Source organism: Adiantum capillus-veneris, chromosome 14 (genome assembly GCF_014529385.1).
Source record: "Adiantum capillus-veneris isolate H3 chromosome 14, ASM1452938v2, whole genome shotgun sequence".
NCBI lineage: Eukaryota > Viridiplantae > Streptophyta > Polypodiopsida > Polypodiales > Pteridaceae > Adiantum > Adiantum capillus-veneris.
The window spans coordinates 123,873,634-123,892,021 of NC_140944.1; the positions used below are offsets into that span (position 1 = coordinate 123,873,634).

General features: G+C 46.3%; 1 protein-coding gene across 9 annotated transcripts in view; it reads right to left on the minus strand.

Annotated features, from left to right (window-relative positions):
• The window catches only part of LOC147443073 (uncharacterized), a 224,755-nt gene that overhangs the window by 185,170 nt on the left and 21,197 nt on the right, over nucleotides 1-18,388 (minus strand). For all 9 annotated transcript variants that reach the window (XR_015190226.1, XR_015190227.1, XR_015190228.1 and 6 more), the window contains exons 3-5: nucleotides 16,505-16,576; nucleotides 16,340-16,417; nucleotides 16,099-16,164 (exon numbers count right to left, since the gene is read on the minus strand). Coding sequence is in view for 4 of the 9 variants with exons in the window: in XM_086529008.1 (XP_086385134.1) it covers nucleotides 16,099-16,164; nucleotides 16,340-16,417; nucleotides 16,505-16,576 (216 nt within the window). In the remaining 5 variants the exon portion in view is untranslated. The remainder of the gene's footprint in view (nucleotides 1-16,098; nucleotides 16,165-16,339; nucleotides 16,418-16,504; nucleotides 16,577-18,388) is intronic.

The following is an 18,388-nucleotide window of genomic DNA, read 5'->3' on the forward strand; positions in this document are numbered from 1 at the left end:
CAAAATAGAATCTGGGACTCTAAGAATTGGCAAATCAGGGGTTGTCGTGGAAGACTTAGGAGCGGAAGCCGCCTTTGAAGGTAAAAACTCGTCGAAGACAACATCACTGCTGAGAAGAACATCCTTCTTCTCTGGAAAGTCAATACCCTCGGAAAGAGAGTTGTAGCCAACAAAAAACATTCTTCTGGACTTGGGGTCAAACTTCCCCCTATGCTCCTTTGGTACATGGACATATGTATCGCTCCCAAAGATCCGAAAATCGGAGATGTCGGGCTTCTTACCAAAATCACCTTCGAGCGCGGTCTTGCCTGGAACTGAAGAGATTGGAGATCGGTTAATGGTATGAACTACCGTCACGACTACCTCTGCCCATAAAGACTTTGGCAAGTCTCGATGCTCAAGCATGATCCGTGCCATATCTACCACTGTCATATTCCTCCGCTCCACCACTCCATTTCTCTGAAGGGGATCCCGTATTTGCAAGCTCTCACTTGATGCCATTGTCCGCACAAAGCTGAATGAATGCTTTGGAGGTAAACTCCCCACCTTTGTTCGATCACTTACTCTTCAACACTTGATTGATCTCCTTCTCCACAAGAGAATGCCAATTCTTGAAGAGGCCAAATGCCTCATACTTGTGATGTAGAAAATATACCCAAGTAAAGCGACTGAAATCATCCACCAGCAACATGAAATAGAGAGCCTTGCCAAGGGAGGGAGTCTGCATAGGTCCAAAGGTCGGTGTGAACCAACTCTAAAACAGCAATGGCTCGGCGTGTAGCAAGCCTTTCAATAGATTCCCGATGTTGCTTCCCACGAATGCAAGTAATGCATTTCTCATGCTTACTCCCAACACCTAGTAAGCCTGTCAGCATCTACTCACGAAAAGCAAGCCAAAGAGCATCATTGTTGAAATGACCATATCCCTAATGACAAAGATCACCTGTAGGTATTCGTGTTGCTAAAGAAAGAGCATGGAGCATGAGAGTCCGTTCTCCACTAAGCCCCCTCTGGCCTCCTTGCCCGATTCACAATCCTAAATAGATATCGCATCCTCTGTAAAGTTCACCTCCATACCAAGCTTGCACACCTCGTGCACAGACAAAAGATAAAGTCCCAGCTTCAGAGCATAAAGTACCTTGGAGATATGCATACCCCCCTCTACCGTCGGGAATCAACTCCATAGATCTCTCGCTCAGTAAATAGGAATTTTAGATTTGTAGCCAATAAAAATAGTACCATAGTGTCGTCGCATGTTGGACAAGAGATCCTTCGAAGGTGTCGTGTGCCGTGAGGCACCACTATCCAGAATCCAATCACCATCATCTCGAACCGCAAGAGTCGATGCAACCTTCGAGGTTCCTCGAGAGTCCTCTTAGGGTAGAATCTCCAAATGAACAAAGGTTGGTGCCTGCACCACTGCTGCCTAAGAAGTCGAAGCATTTCCAACTTGCTTTGGACACTTCCTCCAATAATGGCCCTTTTCCCCACAATTATTGCAATGTCGTTTCGTCTTCAAGGCTTCCCTGTCAACATCCCTCTTCTTTTCTTTGTCGTTGTTGCTTTTCTTCTTATCCTTATGCTTCTTCTTCTTCTTGTTGGAAGAAGCGGTCAACGCTTCAGAGCCTGACTTCTTCCCCGTGTTGAACCGCTCCTCCTCGTCCAACACCATTGGAACAATCCCGTCCCAAGAGATAGTATGCAGTCGGCCACTCGTAATCAGCGAAGAATAGAAATCGGTGTACCAAGGAGGTAATTCGGCCAAAAGCTAGATGGCCATGTCCTCTAAACTGGTAAGCTTTCCCATATGACGTATCTCTTGTTGAAGATCCTGCATCTTATTAATGTGATAGCCATGTCCTCTAAACTAATAAGCTTTCCCATATGACGTATCTCCTATTGAAGCACCTTTATCTTGTTGATGTGATCCCTCACGGATGAGTTTTTTGTATCTCGGGTCCTCAATTGCACCTCGAGGGCTATCTGCTTCATTGGAGAAACTCGATCATAAAGTGAAGAAAGCCAATCCCAAATCAACTTCGCATCCTGCATCAATGGGTCTGGCTGATGACTCATGGTGTACCGTTGAGGATAATGAAAGACCCGATTCGAGCATTGACACATTCCCATAGCTTCGCTCCAGCAGGGTCCTTTGGCTTTTGAAAGTTGCTCAAAACAAAGCCTCCAAGCTTGTAAGAGTCGAAAGACCGCCATCATGGTGGCTTTCTAAATGGATTAGTTCTCGCCATTTAATTGCCGATACAAGGGAAAGGTAGGGAGGGTAGGTGTCACAAAAATACGGAAGCGATAACTGACTATTAAATGCAATTTATATACTCAAGAGACTTTGGAGAGAAAGAGAGAAAGCTTGACACATCATTGGGGACCAGAAGATGGGTTGGTCCCCCCCATAAAGAGAATATCTTTATTACTAAGGGAGAATTCTTTACAAGCACTGGAACGGGGCGAAAGCCCGTCCTCTATTCTTTCTTGTCCTTCTTCTGCTTTTGACTGAGAGAGTAGAAGAACTGCTCTCCTGACTACTAAGAGGATCTTTCCTCTTCTGTGAGATTTTGGGAAGCTCTCGTAGATGAGAGTCTATCTTCCACAAAACTCATCGGAAGCTCTCAAAAACGAGAGTCTATCTTCCGCTAACTATGTCTCTTCGGACATAATCATTCTTGCAGTCAACCCACGAAGAAAACATGCAAAACACACGCACACACGCTTGCTGTAATTTTCTGCACATAACCAGAAATTGTTACCTGAGCGCGTTCCAATGCCGAAACGGAGGTCCTTTTCGCGACGGAAACGCTCCAAACTTTGTGTGTGTGTATAGTAGGTAGAGAGGAATAGTTTCCTACTAAAGCTTTGCTTAAATTCACCCTAATACAGGTGATTAGGGGCTGAAAACAGAGAATTTGCAGCAGCTAGTAGAGAGAGAAAAAGAGTTTTCTACTACTTTACGCGATGAAACTTCTCCCACAGCTGCCTATGACCATGAGAGGCCTCGTTCTAGGTGATGGGTGCACAGAGGCTCCACATACACCACAAGGTGCTGCTCTCAAGCTTCAATGGAGAGCTTCACTGCGTAGAGGACGTTCAACTTAGGGGGGATAGTGCACTGCCAACCTGGCAAGAGGGGGAGGGGCTGCTCTCTTATAGCCTCCCAGAAGAGGGGGCGCTAGCATGAAGAGAGAGAGAGAGAGAGAGAGAGAGAGATTGCATGGGAAAGTGTGCCAAGTGGCACACTTACTTTAAAATTTAAAAACCATTCAACTTTTGACTTTAAAAATCCTATGCTAGTTAATGAAATGTGCAATTAAGTGCACAACTGCACACATAGATGCAACCAATTAATAGTTAGCTGCTCCCCAGCACAATGTCGTACCGACACTGCTCTGGCATTACCTGTTCGCACTTGTCCATCCATTTGGTCCAGCGCAAATCATTTAAGAATACTTTGACTAACTTATCCTAAGGCCGTAAAATAATCAGACCTTAGGGTTATTATTCTAAGGACCCCATCTCATTCCTGTGCTTGCACTAGCGCGCGTAATTTTCTGAGCCTGAAATCTGAGGCTACTATCTACCCCTTCATTGAAGACCCGATTTCCCAATCGCTAGGGCTTCAGGGTATTTTCTGCTAGGGTCTCCTTGAGGTGCACTAGCCCAAACTTGGGCGTACCTGAGGCCCCAGAACTGCTAAATCTATTCTGATGTGCACACAACAAATTAGATAATTCTTTTCTCGTAAATAAATTAATTATTTACAAAGTCTGACTTAGTTATACAAAGTCTGACTTAGTTACATCCCTCTTGGTTCTAAACAGTTGACCTCAACTATAGAGCGTCAACATAACTGTGCAAGATGTCTGGATAGTCCTTAAGATCAGACTCAGTCGTCCACTTTGCATCTAAAGGAGTGTAATTCTTGAACTTGACTAAATACTTTCGATGTAGACTCCCCGACTTGAGTTGTCTCTCCGAGTGGTGTATTATCTGTTCACGTTGAAGGATTTTCTCAGTCGCTTCGACTTCTGGAGGATCTTCTTGTATTGGCGCCACTGGAGGAGGTCCAACATATGGTCGAAGGAGACTGACATGAAAAGCATTATGGATGCGCCAGTTTGAAGGCAAATCCAATCTGAAAGTCACGTCATTGACTTTATCTATAATTTTAAAAGGGCCGTAAAATCTATGTGAAAGTTTGACAACTTTCCCTTTGCCGACCCGCTTTTTCAATCTAGCTTTCTCAAACCGAAGCAGGACATATTGTCCTTTTTCTAGATTGACATTCCTTCTGTGCTTGTCTGCTTTTCTCTTCTGTTGCTCTTGAGTACGAAGAATCGCTTGCTTTACTTGTTGATGGGCAATATCAATATTGCGCACAAATTCATCTGTGGCGAAGATGTTTTCTTTGGTAACCATAATAGGAAGTAAGAGTGGCTTCCCATAAATAATTTCGAAGGGAGCTTTACCACTTGAGGAATGTATGGTATTATTATATGCAAACTCAACGATTGGTAAGTACTGTTCCCATTCGGATTGTCGTTCCGAAACATAGCACTTGAGGAGATCTAAAACAGCGGCATTAGCGATTTCGTTTTGACCATCTGTTTGAGGATGATAAGCTGATGAAAAGTCAAGCTTAGTTTCCAAGTTTTCAAACAATGCCTGCCAAAATAGACTAGTCATGCGGGGATCGCTATCGCTGACAATAGTCTTTGGCAATCCATGGTGTTTAAAAATCTGAGCTAGAAATATTCTAGCCATGTGATCAGCTTTGATCGTCTTCTTTATTGGAAGAAAATGTGCTTGCTTACTGAATCTGTCTACTATAGTCCAGATTGCATCATTTCCATTCTTGGATCGAGGAAGATCCGTAATAAAATCCATGGCAATACTTTCCCATGGCGTGTTAGGCACAGGGAGTAGCTGAAGCTTGCCATAAACTTTATGTCTGTCATATTTTACTTTTTGGCAGACTAAACACTCACGTACATGTTTTTCAATGTCCGCACGGAGTGTTGGCCAAAAGAAATACCTTTCGAGGGCACTAGTGGTGGAAGCAATTCCCCGATGCCCGGCATAAGGAGAATTATGTGCTTCATCCATCACCTTCTGTCGTAAGGGTTGAGCTATGCATATGGCTTGTTGACGATAGAGTGTATTATCCCTGATGGAATAAGGTGGCTTTGAGTGACCAGCTTGAAGATCTGCCCAAATTGTGGCGAAGTCTAGATCTTGAGAATACATCTCGCTGAGAGATTCTAGTTCTTCATGATAAATTGTTGTTAGTGCATGGATCTTTGGACGGCTGCAGACAACATCTACAACTGCATTCTTCGTTCCAGAAGTATGTAAAATCTGAAATGGAACATTGAAAGAAAGTTGGCCCATCTCATTTGCTTTTCTAACAACTTTCTCTGTGTGAGAAAGTAGCGAAGACATTGATGATCTGTCTTGATAATAAAATCAGCTCCTAATAGATAGTGTTTCCAAATGGAAAGAGCATGAATTACTGCCATTAGCTCTTTCTCGTATATGGAGACATGCAACTCTGCGTCTTTAAGGCGCCGACTTTCATAGGCTATTTGTAGGGCGGATAATGTGTCGTGCTCTCTACAGTGTGGGTGCCCCTCAGTGCAATGTGCGTGACAATCTCACTCAAACAAATGAAAACTCTCTCAAACAGAATGAAACACAAAAACAATGGATAACAACAGAGACACAACAGTGGACCGGAACATGTGGACTCGACTAGCTCAAAGAACCATGTACAAACTCTGGCGTGGCAGCACACTCAGCTCCAGCCCAGGACTCTCAAGTACAAATGGGGTGTCGAGGCTCAGATGTGCAGGGATGGTGAAGCAGTGCTCTGTGTAAGACTCCTCTAGACAACTACGTCGCTGGACCAGAGGTGAAGCTGATAATCCCGATGACCAACCGCTACTACTCATATGTACCACCATAAAGGGCCACCAACGCACATAAATGTCAGCCATGTGGTGATCTGGCCACGATGTCCACTAGACCACCGTCGGTACCCTGCCACTGCCACGTGTCACTCCCAGCCCAGAGGGTCCGTCCAGTGTGAAACAGCCTAGACCAACTGTACTAACTGTCCAACTGTCTGCCTGTCCTGTGAAGTGACACTGTAGCCCTGCTACAGGTTGCCCGCCACAAGACCGCTCACCGTCCCGGTGAGAGGAATACTGAAAAAACTGTGAAAGAAAACCATTAGGTACTGCATCTGTACATCTTTCTTTAAGCAGGTTCTAGGCCCAAAAGTGGAGTTTAAACACACTGCACTGCTTGCAAACGTTTTAAGCTTTGAATAGGCGGGACTCAGTATGATTGCATAATCCAAGAATCCCAATTGGCAAAAAAAATGATGCTCTCCAGCAAAGAGATAAGCTCAGCTTGATTCCAGTGCATCTTTATCCGCCCTAACCATAGTGATAGGAAAATGTCCTGGTCTATGCTTGCAGTTGCAGATGAACCTTGCCACACTTTTTGCAACAACACTCTTCTCGAAAGGTGGGATGACCATAAGCCCCAGTAACACCGCAAATAGGGTTAAGCTATAGGGTTAAGCTCCATCATGATAGCATAACAGAAAGGCCTTCACAGCAACAGGATGACAACCATCGAGGGATCTTATCATGCAGGGTGGGGTGAGGAAAAACTTGCTCCAGGATGGCAACCAAGTGAAAGTTGAGAGTCAGCTATGATGCGGAGTGGGGCGGGGGAAATTGCGGGGTGGGGGGGGAAACATGCCGGGGCTGAGAGGGGTGGGGAAGCATAGATAGGGGGCTGGTTAGGGACGAGTGGAAGGGAGGGGGTGAATAGGGGCGAGGGGCGGCTGGGTAGGGGCGAGAGGGGGTGGGTAGGGGCGAGTGTGTGTGAGGGGTGGGTAGGGGCGAGTGAGGGTGAGGGTAGGGGCGAGGGGGGGAGGGGGAGGGTAGGGGCGAGGGTGAAGGGGGTGGGTAGGGGCGAGGGGGGGCTCGGTAGGGGCGAGTGTGTGAGAGGGGTGGGTAGGGGCGAGTGGGGGGAGGGGGAGGGTAGGGGCGAGGGTGAAGGGGGTGGGTAGGGGCGAGTGAGGGGGAGGGTAGGGGCGAGGGGGGGGGAGGGGGAGGGTAGGGGCGAGGGTGAAGGGGGTGGGTAGGGGCAAGGGTAAGAGAGGGGGTGGGTAGGGGCGAGGGGGGAAGGGGGTGGGTAGGGGCGAGGGTGAAGGAGGGGGTGGGTAGGGGCGAGAGGGGGGAGGGGGAGGGTAGGGGCGAGGGTAAGAGAGGGGGTGGGTAGGGGGAGGGGGGCTAGGGCAGTAGATGAAATCCATGGTCCCCTAGTTGAAAGAGGAGATGCTACAGAGCGCAGTCACCATGAGCAGGATAACTATAAAGAGAATGGAATTCATCAGGCAGGATAAGCTCTGTGAAGGGAGCTTTATTCTGGTAGAAGCAGACACCAATGGGGCTGATTTTTTATGTTGGGTGAACTTCTGTCGAGGAGATTTCTTCCCACTTCTATTTTCCTCCATAGGCTCACCAACTTCAAAGGCTTCCACCAAGGGCACATCAGGAGTAGCTTCTGTGACCTTCGACCTTTGAGCTGGCTCAGGTGGCTCATTGGAAGAGGGTGTACCTTCAGTCAAAGAGTGAATCGAAACTCCAAAACAAGGCATAGATTTGGTAGCATCCAACCACTCCAACAGATCCTCATCTGACCCGTCAGGTGGAGTAGGCTGTTCCAATTCGAAGCTGGTTGCTAAGGACAAAGAACTATGTTGCACCACGGGATCCATACCACCTTCTAAGAGAATGGGTTGCATCGAGGAGCCAGAATTATGTATCCACATTGCATCATTTCCCCAATCGTGGAGTGCTTTAGTGTGTCGCAGCCATGGTCTTCCAATAAGCAAGGGAAATCCGCCCTCAACCTGGGGAAGACGAACCACCACAAAATCCAAGTTAAAAGTAAAGTCTTGTACCTACAGAGGCACATTATCCACTATGCCCACTGGGTAGACTGTCCGTTGGTCGGCCAATGTAACTGTGAAGGGAGCAGGGCGAGTAGGCTGTAGACCTAGAGCTAACATAGTGAACTCGGGCATCAGGTTGATGCCAGATCCACCATCCACTATCACTCCTGAGAATTGCCGACCTAAAACGGACACTGTCAGGCGAGGGCTTCTATAATCAGTGAGTGGAGCAGCAGGATTGGATATCATATAGGACTCTGACTGTCGCACTGTGAGGTGCCCGCCACTAGGACCTGCTCCAGGGTAAAGTGACTGAATAACTGCAAGGGTGTCACTTCTGAAACTCGCATCTAGTCGAAGCATGTCATACAATGACACTTGGTGAAAGGTATTCTTCAATATAGTCTCTGCTGTAGGTTTTTCTCTTGGGGTCAGTGTCTTCTCAGTTTCCTTGATCTTTTGTAAGTCAGCAATTGCTTCTAAGAAAGCCCCATCAATATCCGAGATCATAGTAAAAGATCCTTTCTTAGCACTAGGGGATGGCATGTCAGCTGCTGGAGGAGATGTAGGCATTGGGGAGGAAAGGGCTGTACCTGCTGGAAGATTGAGGCCGAGGGCTGCCCTCTGAGCTCGTGTGAGGACACCAACTGGCTCCTCTACCAGCTGCAACTTGTCTTGAGAGGCAATCATATGGGAAGAAAGTGGTGGCTTGGGGTTGGTACTAACTGCTATCAAATTGATCTTGGGAAAGGTGAATTCAGGTTGGCTCTGACTTAGGCTCGTAGAGGTAGAGGCGCGTTGTTTTGGACAATCCTTAGTGTAGTGATCCTGAGCCTCAGGGCAAAGTTGGCACGGAGAAGAGCCATATTCTCCGCATCTGTAGCAGAGTATGGGCCGATTGGAAGGACGCAACGGGGAACGAGGTGGTTGTTGCATGGAGTTGGAGGCTGAAGTGTAGAAGCTATGAGGGGTGGAGGTGGCATTAGCATTATAAAAACTGAGTCGGGAAAGTACTTGACATACCTTGGACAGCAGGGGTATTGAGCAAAGGTGGCATGTAGTTGGGATGGCCGTAGTGGGAAACCATGTTGGATGATGGTGCTAACCCTTGTTGGAGAGAAGGACCAAGACTTTGCTGTATTTTGTGCAATCCCTTTAGGTAGTAACAATCCTTGTCCTCATGTCCAGATTTTTCACAGAAGTGGCAGTAAACCCGAAGGGGGCATTCCTGCGGAGGGTGCTTTGGAGAGCGGCATGAGCTACACCAAACCGTAGCGTTAGTCTCTTGCTGACACTTGAGCTCTTCTAGCTCGCGCTTAATCTGTTCCAATGCTTCATGATTTGGAGGCTTCTCTTGTCTAAGAGAGAAGGACCTCTCCTCTTGAAGAGCTCGCTGTAACTTTAGGGCTTCCAGTTCCCTGCGTAAAGAAGTTAAAGGATCAGCAGGACTACCTTCCGAGAACACAGAGGGAGTATCTATGTGAGGAGAGTTGTTGAACAGCTTCCTAGCCCCCTCTATCCTAGTAGCAGCTACGATGAACTCCTCGAGAGTGGCGTCGGGTCGGAGACTCTCTCGCAGTTTTTGTTGAGAAGTTTTGGGAAGCGCCTTCTCCACCCACTTTTTAACCATGAATTCACCGGGTTGTTGGGGGAGCTTGGCCACCAGCGACTTAGTTTTAGTCATAAGGTCTGCAAAAGTCTCCTCAGGCTTGAGCACCATGTTGGCCAACTCATCCAACACCTTCTCCTGGTAGTCACCCGGCCTGAAAGCTGCACAGAACTGTTGTCTTAAGGCTGCCCAAGTTGCAAAATGGTTCTCTGCAAATTGACTGTACCATTTATCTGCTAGGCCATCCAGGGTGGATGGAAATAGTACCAAATAAGCATCTTCTCTGTTCAGACCACGTCCCCTACAGAGAGATACAAATCTTCTTGCATGGTCGTCAGCATCTTCTGAAGAAATGAAAGCCAAAGCTTTGTCATTATCACACCGTCCATTGTAGGTGTCGAATTTCACATCTTTGGCTCCCGACTTGAATGTTTTCTGCCTGTGGTGCTTCCTCTTATGGTGCTCCTTCTTTCTATGCTTAGACTCCTTATAGACAGGAGTATTTTCCCTTGAATGCACTTCTTGCTGCAACGGATCGTCAAGAAACATGTCTTCCGGAGCAACGATGTCATCCAGATCCTTCATGAAAGAGAACTGAGGGGAATCAGGGGGATAGTGCTCTTGAACATTTGGGTTAAACCGCACATAACGTTCTCGAGGTTTCCTCTGCCTCTCGTGCATACGGGAGGTTCCAATCAAAGGATCTTTCCTTGGTTCTGGCGCCTTTGGGTTCTGCGGGATTTCTCCCGACCCCATCGGCATTTTCTCCTTCCCTTCCTCAAGAGTATGGAGAATCTTTTGGACTTCTGGATGGGAGAGAGCTTTTTGCAACTCTTCCACCTGCTGTTGAAGGAGAGAGAACTCTATCTCGCGTCCTCCCATTTCTGTAGTCTGCCAAGAGTCGTCAATCCCTTAAGGAAGAGAGAGATGACCTTGCTCTGATACCACTGTCACAAAAATACGGAAGCGAAAACTGACTGTTAAATGCAATTTATATACTCAAGAGACTTTGGAGAGAAACAGAGAAAGCTTGACACATCATTGGGGACCAGAAGATGGGTTGGTCCCCCCATAAAGAGAATATCTTTATTACTAAGGGAGAATTCTTTACAAGCACAGGAACGGGGCGAAAGCCCGTCCTCTATTCTTTCTTGTCCTTCTTCTGCTTCTGACTGAGAGAGTAGAAGAACTGCTCTCCTGACTACTAAGAGGATCTTTCCTCTTCTGTGAATTTTGGGAAGCTCTCGTAGATGAGAGTCTACCTTCCACAAAACTCATCGGAAGCTCTCAAAAACGAGAGTCTATCTTCCGCTAACTATGTCTCTTCGGACATAATCATTCTTGCAGTCAACCCACGAAGGAAACATGCAAAACACACGCACACACGCTTGCTGTAATTTTCTGCACATAACAAGAAATTGTTACCTGAGCGCGTTCCAATGCCGAAACGGAGGTCCTTTTCGCGACGGAAACGCTCCAAACTTTGTGTGTGTGTATAGTAGGTAGAGAGGAATAGTTTCCTACTAAAGCTTTGCTTAAATTCACCCTAATACAGGTGATTAGGGGCTGAAAACAGAGAATTTGCAGTTGAAACCGGCCCGAGGGCGGTAGGCGTTGGCTTTCACCCGAAATTCTTTACTTTAAGCACACACACAGAGCACTTTGCAAAGGAGACCTGTAACGGGAATTAACACTTAATCACACACACGGCTCGGAAGCTAGAATGCTCCGAGCAGACACCGACAACCTGTAGGCCCCAAAATTGGCGCCCCTTTCGGTATTTCTTTATTCTTTATCAAAGGGAATAAAACCTGTGATCTCCCACAAGCTGCCCCGCACAATCTAGGCTAAGAAACACCTGTTCTGGCCCGATTTCGGCAACATAACTGTACCAGGACGCTTCACAGTCAGTATTCACCCGCAATAGGTGACTTTCCCGACGCATACGGACACTTTGCAAAACCTGGCGAGAATCTGCAGCACGCTGATTTCTCTGTTTTCTGCCCCGAAAATGCACCAGTTCACCTGTACAACGGTCCCCTTGCGTCCCCGAACCTCCTGGGGGTATTAGGGTCCGTTTAGGGCCGAAACCCTAAACCTACAAAAATACACAGCAGGTTGTAATTCCCTGTTTTGGGCTCCGTTTCGCGTGCCGGTCGCATCCGTAGCAAGACCTCGAGCTCCCGCACCTGTAGGACTGCTTGCCCTTTGAATCGAACGAGATTTCTGGCGTGAAACCTCTCCGAATTCACCTGTACCTGCGGGGGATTAGCCGCTAGCTAATCCAGCACCTGTGCAAGATGCTCTTGCCTCGGCAATCGCGCATGAACCCACATAGCTGTACATTGGTCAAATGAAAAGCCCACTAGTGGGGCATAACATACTGCTTGTAGGGGAGAGAGAGGGCAGTGCGTAGCGTGCAAGGCATCACTCCTGGCACCGCACTGTACATAAGAGGGAAAGGAAGCACTCCATAGCTCTTAACCTATGACAAGAGCTGAAATGAGGCCTCTCCCAGCATAAAATTCAGCGCCACTTCTTCTGCAAGAGGAAAGTGCATGAAAATTCGACACTTGGCGCATTTACAAGCATTTGCCCGTTTCGGGTTCGCCGCTTAAAAATATCCTGACCGGTTGCCCAGTTGACTTCGCGGCAGAGTTGTAAAATGTTCCCCTAGTCATACCGAAGGTAATGACGCGAACACATTTCATGGCCCAAAATAGCAGTTCCCTAAATTTTAGGAGACCCTTCCGTTGGGCTCCCACTGGTCTTCTGACCATCTATCCTCATTGGGACCGCATCCAAAAGTGCAATGTGGCCCAACTGTCGGATACTTTTTGTTGGTAGTCCCACCTTGACTTTACGCCTTAATTGAGTTCACTTCCTAGTATCCACCAACTTGCTAAGTGCGACGGGGGGACCTATATGATCTTGCTCTGAGCCTAGACATCCTCTTACCATACGAATTCCAGTGCCGACCACTTCCCGTCAACGGGTGAATCTACCGTTCACATTGGCCATACAATGTCCGACCGTTTGCTACTTCAAAAAGAGGGTCTCAAAACAAATAAAATAAACCCCATTGGAAAGAAACCAACAACCAAGGTTAGCAGTTGCCACATCTCTGTGACATGGTTAATAACTGCCACGTAATCGTGAGAGCAACAGCTAGTAGAGAGAGAAAAAGAGTTTTCTACTACTTAACGCGATGAAACTTCTCCCACAGCTGCCTATGACCATGAGAGGCCTTGTTCTAGGTGATGGGTGCACAGAGGCTCCACATACACCACAAGGTGCTGCTCTCAAGCTTCAATGGAGAGCTTCACTGCGTAGAGGACGTTCAACTTAGGGGGGGTAGTGCACTGCCAACCTGGCAAGAGGGGGAGGGGCTGCTCTCTTATAGCCTCCCAGAAGAGGGGGTGCTAGCATGAAGAGAGAGAGAGAGAGAGAGAGAGAGAGAGAGAGAGAGAGAGAGAGATTGCATGGGAAAGTGTGCCAAGTGGCACACTTACTTTAAAATTTAAAAACCATTCAACTTTTGACTTTAAAAATCCTATGCTAGTTAATGAAATGTGCAATTAAGTGCACAACTGCACACATAGATGCAACCAATTAAATTGTTAGCTGCTCCCCAGCGCAATGCCGTACCGACACTGCTCTGGCATTACCTGTTCGCACTTGTCCGACCATTTGGTCCAACGCAAATCATTTAAGAATACTTTAACTAACTTATCCTAAGGCCGTAAAATAATCAGGCCTTAGGGTTATTATTCTAAGGACCCCATCTCATTCCTCTGCTTGCACTAGCGCGCGTAATTTTCTGAGCCTGAAATCTGAGGCTACTATCTACCCCTTCATTGCAAACCCGATTTCCCAATTGCTAGGGCTTCAGGGTATTTTCTGCTAGGGTCTCCCTGAGGTGCACTGGCCCAAACTTGGATGTACCTGAGGCCCCAGAACTGCTAAATCTATTCTGATGTTCACACAACTAATTAGATAATTCTTTTCTCGTAAATAAATTCATTAATTTACAAAGTCTGACTTAGTTATACAAAGTCGGACTTAGTTACAGTAGGTATCTTGATTCACCGTCGGTCGCACCCTCATTTTGTACTTTGTCATCACGGACCAAATTCATGTCAGAATCATCACTCCACTCCATCGTGTTGGAGAACTTGCGCATGTGACAAGGCTAGGTCAAGTTAGAAGAGAGGGAAACTTCAAATCTGTCCACTACAGCCACAATCAACCCCAAATGAGTGAAAAACACAGAAAAAACAGCAAACTGTCTCTTTTCATTGCGGAAATTCACCACCAAAAACTGGCACAAATCATCGATCCGATTTGAGAGCACGCCGTGGCTCTCATACCATGTCAAACGTGTAGCAAAAAAGCGTGAATTGGGTGATGAACTTGTATGCAACCATGAGCAAAACTCCTCTGAAGATTGGGCCAATGGATCTCCAATCTATCGCGATAGATCTCCTCGTGGTCGAACTCTTATTGCGTACTGCCCGCCGAACGGGCACGGGCAGCCAAGCACGCGTGCAATCACACGTGTAGGGCTCAAAGCGAAGGGGAAAGAAAGCGCTAGAGAGAGAGGAGATCGCCAGCCAAAACGTTACAGGAGAGAGAGAGAGAGAGAGAGAGAGAGAGAGAGAGATGATCCAAGAAAACACTAGAGAGAGAAAACGCACACACATCGTGCTAGAGAGTGGAAACGCTAGAGAGAGAGTGTATGCCCAAACGTTGGCTATCTGCATTGACCACAACATGCCAACGATACAAGCGGGGGGGGGGGGGGGGGGTGGGGGGCCAAGGCTGCCTAAAAAGGGCAATTGGGAAATTGCCCTACCTGCCTAGAAAACCCCACGAGCCAAAAAAAGGCTAAAAATGCTAATAAATATGTCAACTCACTGAAAGTGACCTAGGACACATATTTAGTAGTAGAACTGCAGAACACTCAAGACTCTGGCCCCGGGAAACCATAGGAACGGGGTCCCGCCTCATGCAAGCATACCAGTGGGCAACACCATGGAGTGCATCGCCGAGAAAAGGTACCTCTACCATGCATACGGCCGGGCACAGCCACAAAACAGCCATTACTCCCTAATCTGCTCCTGGGAGATACTGGAGCCACCACCGGACAGGAATCTACACTCTGACAAGTTCTACCCTACCCATACTTCCATACTCAAATCCTTTCACATCGTGATTGTTTCCATTTAAGAGACTTGCTTCAGCAGTTTGAAGTCTTCCACTATTGTTTCTAGCCTTCTTGCATGGCTTCACCTAGTTTGGGTGGTTATGTCCTGTACACGATTTGAGTTCGTGCAAATTGAATTTCATCAAAAATAAAAAAAAGTGTGTGTTGTGGAAGAATCTCTTTATCTTTGGCCCAGCTTTATCACATTATGAGTGTTTTCTAACTTGGGCGGTGGGCCGTTGGGCTATTTATCATGTACACAATCACCTTCAGCAGGCCTCTCAATTTGCACTACCCATACTTTTGTACTCAGATCCTTCAGTCTGGTCGTGATTGTTTCCATTTGGGAGACATTTCTCTTTAGTGGGTTGAGGCCGTCTTACCTATATAGCTCCATCCAATTTGGGTGGCCATGTCTTGTATACTGTTGTGATTGAAACAAATTTAGTTTCACCAGACAAAAGTGTGTGGGCGTGTGTGTGCACGCATGCACATGCATGTATGCGTGCCTGCTCTTGGTGTAAAGTTTCTGCTGGAGTCGGGAAATCTGGCCATCCAGCTTCAGGAGGGGAGCCATTCTTAGTGCCTCATGTCAAATTTCTCTTCAGAGACATAGACCCAACTGAGAGATCTTTGACGGGAGCTGATTAGCATCCTTCCCATCTGGTTTATTTGGGCCTGGAGCCTCCGAGATTTTGAAGGGTACCCTGACCCAGCCGCATTGACCGTTGAGGGATTCTATCTCCAATTGATCGCATCCAGGGCAGCTTCGATTGCAAGGTTGAAAGTCAGCTCCAGGCAATCATTAGCCTCTGGTAGCCAGGACCTTTCTTTATGGTGAAGCATGGCCTGGGCTGGCAGTGTAGCGACTTGCTTGGCTCTTTTCTTCCATTTTGTGCTTTGAACATTGTACATTCTTGTCCTATCTTGGGAGAGTCCCCCCCCCCCCCATGTACATGTTCACGCTGTGTAGGGGTTGATGTAGCCCATTGAGCAGTTTTCTGGCAACTAGAAGGATCCACTTTGCTTTAAAAAAAAGGAATAAAACAAGCCACTAAAAAAAAAAGTCAAATGTTTTTTAAAATGTGAGTTATAACAAAAAAACTTAGGTTCATATGCTTCAGCTCAAGGAGTTTATCATCTATATTTACTTCCAAACCCAACAAACTTTGAAGATTTTTAGGGCCAGAATTGTGTTGCATCTACTATTTATTAGTACGATTTAGCTCACAAAATTTTAAGATTCCTATACTTCAAGAACGTAATTTGGAACATAATTTAGATTTAGGATGTACTTACTTCCTTTTCGAGGTCACAAATCTTGTGAATTATTGATTTTTGGCAGACTTTGTGTTGTTCTCTTTCCTGTTTCACAAACAAGAGCACTTTCATGCATAAACACAATGAGTACTCATCATTGTCAAGAGAAGAATTTCTTCCATAAACTGCATTTTATATGATCTGAAAATTCTACAAAAAGCAGGTTCCCCATGTAAGCAGAAGTAAATTGTCAAAAAGTATTCAACAGAATACACGTTACCTGCATATTCTCTGTATTGGACTTGTATAATAATCTTTCCAGCTCTTCTAAAGCCAGCTCTTTTTCTGTCAAAGACCCCTATCGCATGCTTGAAGTTAGATTACACTGATTGTAAAAATTATTTTTATACATTCCAATTGAAACGAAGTAACAAAGGTTGCAGACCTCAACTGAAGCCAAGAGTGCATCATATTCCTCCAGCTCCACATCGCGACTGTCAAGCAAAGCTAGATTGTACTGCCATAATGTGGGTTCATGAGATACCATCGAAATAAAAGAGTTCCTTGCCTACTAAAAATTGAGATTACGAAAAGCTGAGATGTCAAGTCATAGGAGCACTTCCCATGAAAGTCCCAATTCATAAAGAAACATAAGGGACTTCACAGGAGCACTACAGATGTACAGGCCCTTAATGCATTAGAAGTGAGGCATCACATCTTTGAGAGAGGATCTAGTTAACTGAAACCTCGAAGTGCAGCACATTATCCACACCTCTCCCGGAATACAACCGAGATTGATCACATTGAGCTTGACCACAAAAGTTCTCTCCAGCAGTGACATACAGGAGACAGCTTTGTTTGACTCAGAATCTAGGCAGCTCTACCAACAATATACATCCTAAACACAAGGGTGTCAGATTTTTGGTAAGAAGAAGGCGAAGCATGCTATGCACACAGTCAAAGACAAAGCGTTTGGTTCTCCCCCCCAGCCTCGCACATTGACATTTCTTTTATATTCCAGTTGCCCCCTTGAAACCCAGTGGCTTAATGCATGAGTGCCACTTTATTAGTCATTGGGCCTCGTTCCCATGTGCCAAAAATTGACCCACTCAAACAATTAACAATCTTGGCCCTACGACACAGACCCCGCCTGTGTATCCCCAACTCTCTCCATGGTTCCCACTTCATAACTATGATTCACATAGCACAAGGTTTGGCCTCTCTTCCCCGATACATCTTGATTTTAGCAGTTAGATTTTCCTATGTTGTGCATATATAGCTTCTATCAGCCCTATTTACTTGGTTCAAATTACACTATCAACCTCAAAAAAAAATCAGTTTACTGTTCAGCTTGTTGAATGATGCATAGCATAAATGATCTTCCATGTTTGTATTTTTCGTCGTGGATCTCTTGGGCCTTGCTCAGCTTATTTCTGGCTTCCATGTATTGTTTCATATGGTTAGAGCAAGTCTGGTGCATTTTCATCTGCACATGCCTCTATATGCCGTGTTGACATGCTACTATCACAATACTAAGTCTTCACAGCCAAGGTTTGTCCATTGAGTCTAAGGGATATGTACAAGCAATTTTGTGAGCCTGTTCGCAGGGCCTGCATGTCCAGACACATCCATAAGATAGGTTTTTTCATTTTGGAACTCTCTTGCATAAATGGCTTGTACACATGTTTGACGGGTGTTCTTGTCAAATTGCAACAGAATGTGTGGTGACAAGGGGGGGAGAGAAATGAAATGCTATATTAACGTTTTCAAAAGGCCAAAATGACCTATGAGATCAAAAGATTACATCCATGTGTGACTCTACTACAATGTCTGGGGAACATAAAAATCAAAATAAATGAGGGCACCTAAAATGGGTAGGTATGTAAGTCTACAATACATCCTCATCCTCACCATCATCATCATTACATGATACATCATCTCAAAACATAAGGGGAGGGGTACAATCATATGAGGGCTAATGAGATGTACAATGGAGAAAGTAGACAATGGTGATCACCCCATGAACTCTTTCGTGGGTCTCTACAGTATGGCCTCAATACCCTCCATACTCAGCTCTCTAGTGGGGCATGCTCAATGTCGCTCAACGGTGCTCCGTAGCCTCCGATGTAAACCTCGTCCACGATGTGAAGATCCTCACAGCCTCGGGCATCGTGAGCGGCTGATTAAGAAGGATGCCCCGATGAGGTTGTGACTCGGTAACATGTGGTGGGCCATCACGAGTAGTCCCTCTGTAAAAAGTAGTGATCTGCCTCTGTATGGATCCTCTGTATGAGTCCACTGCTCCTAAGGGTAGTCTCTCTGAGTCTAC